Source organism: Acyrthosiphon pisum, chromosome A2 (genome assembly GCF_005508785.2).
Source record: "Acyrthosiphon pisum isolate AL4f chromosome A2, pea_aphid_22Mar2018_4r6ur, whole genome shotgun sequence".
In the NCBI taxonomy this organism is placed as follows: Eukaryota; Metazoa; Arthropoda; class Insecta; order Hemiptera; family Aphididae; genus Acyrthosiphon; species Acyrthosiphon pisum.
Window position 1 is genome coordinate 30260291 of NC_042495.1, and position 4982 is coordinate 30265272.

The 4982-nt window shown below is 25.5% G+C and overlaps 1 protein-coding gene across 1 annotated transcript in view; it reads left to right on the forward strand.

Annotated features, from left to right (window-relative positions):
- The window catches only part of LOC100573156, a gene marked incomplete in the record, with an annotated part of 82952 nt that overhangs the window by 3288 nt on the left and 74682 nt on the right, over positions 1-4982 (forward strand). The window contains 3 exon segments of the mRNA XM_029490869.1: positions 1659-1691; positions 1848-1898; positions 4173-4175. Coding sequence (XP_029346729.1) covers positions 1659-1691; positions 1848-1898; positions 4173-4175 — 87 coding nt within the window.

A 4982-nucleotide genomic window follows, 5' to 3' on the forward strand; every position in this document is an offset into this window, starting at 1 on the left:
AAAAAGAACATTTTGTTGAATTTTAAATTCGCAATAATTTGCCTATTTTTGTGATTTGATGAATTTTTTTAAAAATGTTGACTTCAGTCTCTCATAAAAAAATATTGTTGATTAACGCTTAACTTTTTTAATTTCCACTTGCATCAACTTATGTGAAACGTTGCATTACATTTTCATGTTTTAAAATTTGAATTATTTTAGTTTTTCATTCTATAAATGTCTTAAATAATGTTATTCGTTGGGTCAAAAAGCTTGAAAACTAAAACAAAGTTGTTAAAAAAGTTAATATAAAAGCAGTTGAAAAATAATAAGTACATAGTTTCGGTTTTTTTTTTATAATCATATGAAGTTCAAATGATGGCAATGTAATATTCTAGGAGTCCAGGTGACTACTTGAATATTAATATTGTAGGTAGCTAGACCGTTTTGCTGATGATGATGAGGTAGTTGATAAATAAATTGTAAACAGATAAAAGTTTGATATGTGGCTTATTAAAATGTTACTTCAATGAATTGTCTAAGTCCAATTTACAATTATGTTACACAAAATTGACGTGAAGGTTCTCGTAGTGCAGTGAAGTGAAGAAGTCTGAATACAGGCCGTTTCTGGTCTGGTTTTATAAGGGCTTCTACCTACTCCACGGTCCATCGACTTATCCATATTGCGCCAATGCATTATCTGTATCCTGTGGCCTAGTTATGTAAAAAAGTCATGTTGACATTTCTGTGAACACTAGTCAATCGTTATATATATATATATATATATATATATATATATTTGTGATGATGGCAATCTCCATATCCTGTCACTATAAACGCGATTTGTGTCTTATAATGTGGGTTTAAAATATTGCACTTGAATAATTTGACAACCCGGTTGACCCAACTATATCAATATATTTGTAATTAGAAAATTGCCAAATTTCTAACGGGGTCGTTTGCCTATTCGCCTATTCGATAGTTCTATTGTTTAATATACTTTTGATTTGACTATTCATTAATCATAATGTGTCGTGAGTAAACGGATACTATCCGTTACAGCAAAAAACATCAAAATTTTGAAAAATTTTAAAATATTTTTCAATTAGAAATTCATAAAAGTTTTTCCTTACATTAGTAACATTAGAAATATTGGTAGAAGATTCCCCATAAATATTATTACATTAAACAAAAAAAAAATTTACTGGAAAGTAAGATTATTTTTTTATGAATGTTTGAATTAAAGTTGCTCAAACAGGAATTTTGAGATAAACTATGGAAATTTATGATAAAATTAACACTTTATTAACAACCCGATATTTTGATGTATTGATGTATAATGTAAATTTTAAGCATATCATTTTTTAATGTAAGCCCTACCGCATTGAAAGTAGCTGTGTACGCCACTAGGTACCTACATACAATGCTGGAAGTGTCGTATTATATATTTTATTCTTAATGTATTACTTGTGTTGCTTAGTAACGGGTGAAAATAGTTTGTTTAAAATATGTTCTATGATTATTGTTGCTTTAAATATTGCGTTACAATCAAATAAACCTTTAAATTGTTGAGCATTTATAAATCATGTACTATATTTAGTACCTACTGTTCATCTAAATAAAAAACGTTACACTAATACTAATGACACTAATAGGTAATCTAATATATATTATTCCAGATTATTTCAGTGAATTTATATTAAAAACAAAAGGTAATAATTTATAGAATGGATATAATACATAGATCTAACATTAAACATAATATTTTAAAATTAATTAAAGTACGCATTAAGTACCAATAACAGGTTCTATCATTATTATATTCAAAAAAATAATTTAAATCAAACTGTTTTTATTTTTTGTTTTAGCGGGAATCATCGAAAATGGTCCAAGCTCATTTTGTTTATCCTTTGAAAATGGTAGTTTGATTAAATTAATACTTACATAAAAATATTTTTATTTTTTATTATATACTTGCACTTTTAAAATTATGATGGTCTAATGTAAGAAATTTTGTATTTATTAGATAAAACGGTTTTATATTTTATATATATGATTTATATAATCTTATTAGAAATATTTATAACATCGTTTTGTTTGATACAACATAATTTTTCTATATTATATTATGTATTTTAATAATGTCTCACCATCATTATACCTTTTTTTTATTATTATTAATACGTGCACATATGATAAACATATTTTATTTATTTAACGGGCGAGGCCTTTTTTGGCATTATGTATATTAAAATTTAAAAGTAAATTATAAACGTAAATAAGTATTATATGCTTAAAAAAATATATACAAAAATTAAATACAGAAAAAAAATGAAATAGTTTATGGTGGCATGAGGGATATAAAAAGGAGTGTTAAATCTAGTGAAACGCTGGGGTACTTAAAGCATATTAGCGAAACAAGATTAGTGGATTCGACTTAGCTATTTAACAGTCCTTCAATAAATCTAATAACCAGCAGTTCGTGGTCTTTGCTCAGCCTACGAGGAAAGACTAAATAGATTAGTTTTTTTATATTATTTGTTTCTATGACTAACGGCAATTTACAAAGAACAATACATACATTTTGGTAAATATTAAGGATAACAATTATATAAGTAAAAATATAATTATCAACAATAGTGCCTATGGAACTAAAATAGTGAAAGGAAATTAAATTAATAATACATTTGATATGCATGTATTATTATCAAATTAAAAACAAAACATTGTGTGGCCCGAGATTAATTGGACTAAAAATCTAGGAGACTCGGGTCCGTATTAATTTACCCCTGATTCTTTGGATAGGGTCATTGCAAGAATAATTAGTTTTACAAGTGCTGACCTAAACTATTTATTAAATATTATTACCAATCCTAGGTATATGAAATTTAACCCTATTGGGTAGACAGCCTAGCATCGATCTTACGAAGAAATGAATTATTAATGAATCTTATATCTAAAAATTGTCGTCTGAATTCGAATGCGTTTTTTAACCCTTTCAACGAACCATAGATATAAAATACATGACTATAGTTTTAGATCATAAACTGTTATACTAAAAAAATAATAATCAAATAATATTATTTTAAAAGATTTTCAACAAATTTGAATTCTTCACACAATAATTCTTTAGAATATAATAGCAAGCACAGTATTATAATGATATTTTTTTATTTTTGGTGGATTATATTTAACTGATACTTCTAATGATATAGTTAATGCTTTTGCTAATTATTTTTCTAGCCTTTATGAAAATTACAATTATTTCAATGAAAATTTTAAATCACATAATCCACCCAAACGTATAACCGTAGACACTTGAAATTTTATATCAGTAGTTTATTTTACCAATTCCTATACTTGATAAAATTTTCAAAATATATTGACAGTTTTCGAAATTTTCAGTTTTCAATTGTTTTAGGTTTATTTTCCTTCATATATCAATAAAATTTTACTATATGATGTATTGCTACTATAGCAGTTGAAAAATATGAAAATATTAACAATATATCAGGATTCTTATATTAAACTTTCATGCTTTGTTAACAAATGAATAAAAATTTTTGACATATATAGAAAATAAAACTTAAAAAATTAAAAAATGAAAATTTCCGTAAACATTTCAAAAACAGTTATTATATTTTGAAAATTTTACAAAGTAGGTATAGGAATTGTATTTGAAAAGGCATTAAAAATTATATAAATTTCAAGTGTCTACTAACTGTTATAGTGGCTTATAACAATAGCCGGTATCGAAAGATATGCAGATATTATTAAGTAAGCACAAGAGGTAGACAATAACAATTTAACATGTGGGCCAAACTACAAATTATAATGAAATATGGGATAACAACGGCCACTTCTTGCATTGTCGCTGTGACCGCACCCCCACACCCTTAATTTCGTGTGCGCAGTACAAAGCCATTGTTCATTAGGTGGGGAAAAATATTGTTATTTATCTGGTTAGGATGCGTTTCATTATATATATTGCTATTTTACATAGGTACCTTCCTATTTAGTATAATACTAAGTATTGACTAGGAAACATTTTATATTATTCTCATATTTAAAGCTGTAAAATATTATTCAGTTATTGTACTTTAAATTTGTACCTACAAACATGGGAAAATGTATTAATTATATGATAGCTATATTTTTTATATTTTATATTCTTGGTTGTACGTACGCTGAAGAGGGTAAGAATCTTTTTATTTGTTTTTACTACGTATACATTATACTTAATTCATAACAGGTTCGTATTAATAGGTATAACACAGATAATAATATAGATAATCGTAGATATGAAATACTTGATTGTAGTTTCAGTTCATTAACCGTTATACTAAAAACATAATAATCAAATAATATTAATTGACAAGATTTTCAGCAAAATTAAATTTTTTACACAAAAGTACTTTTGAATATAATAGCAAGCACAGTATTATTATGATATTTTTATATTTTTGGTATATTAAATTTATATCGCCTAACTAATACTTCTAAATTCTAATGATATAGTTAATGCTTTTGCTAATTATTTTTCTAGAGCTTTTGAAAAATTCAATTTTTCATTAAAAATTTTAAGCCACATAATCCACCGAAAGTAGCTCCTTATGTTCCAACTCCAGGCTCCAGACCTGGTTCTGATTTAATATCAAACATAATCCTAAAACACTATTTCATAACATTATACTATTATATATAACATTTTTTACTAACCATTAATTATTATAGAAATAATTAAAGCATGTCGCGGTATGTATTATTATATTTTATCTTACAACAAATGCCTATAGGTACATCATACACGTGTATAAATTATAATCATAATTTGATCACTTTCATACTGTAAAATGTTTATTATGTATATACAAGAACGTTGAATTATAGGTATTTTCAGTGGCGTAGTCATGGTGGTGAAAACAAATCAAAATTTTAACTTGATAAGTTAAAAGTTAATATGGAAAATATTATTAACATAACTACTCAATATAAAAAAAAAA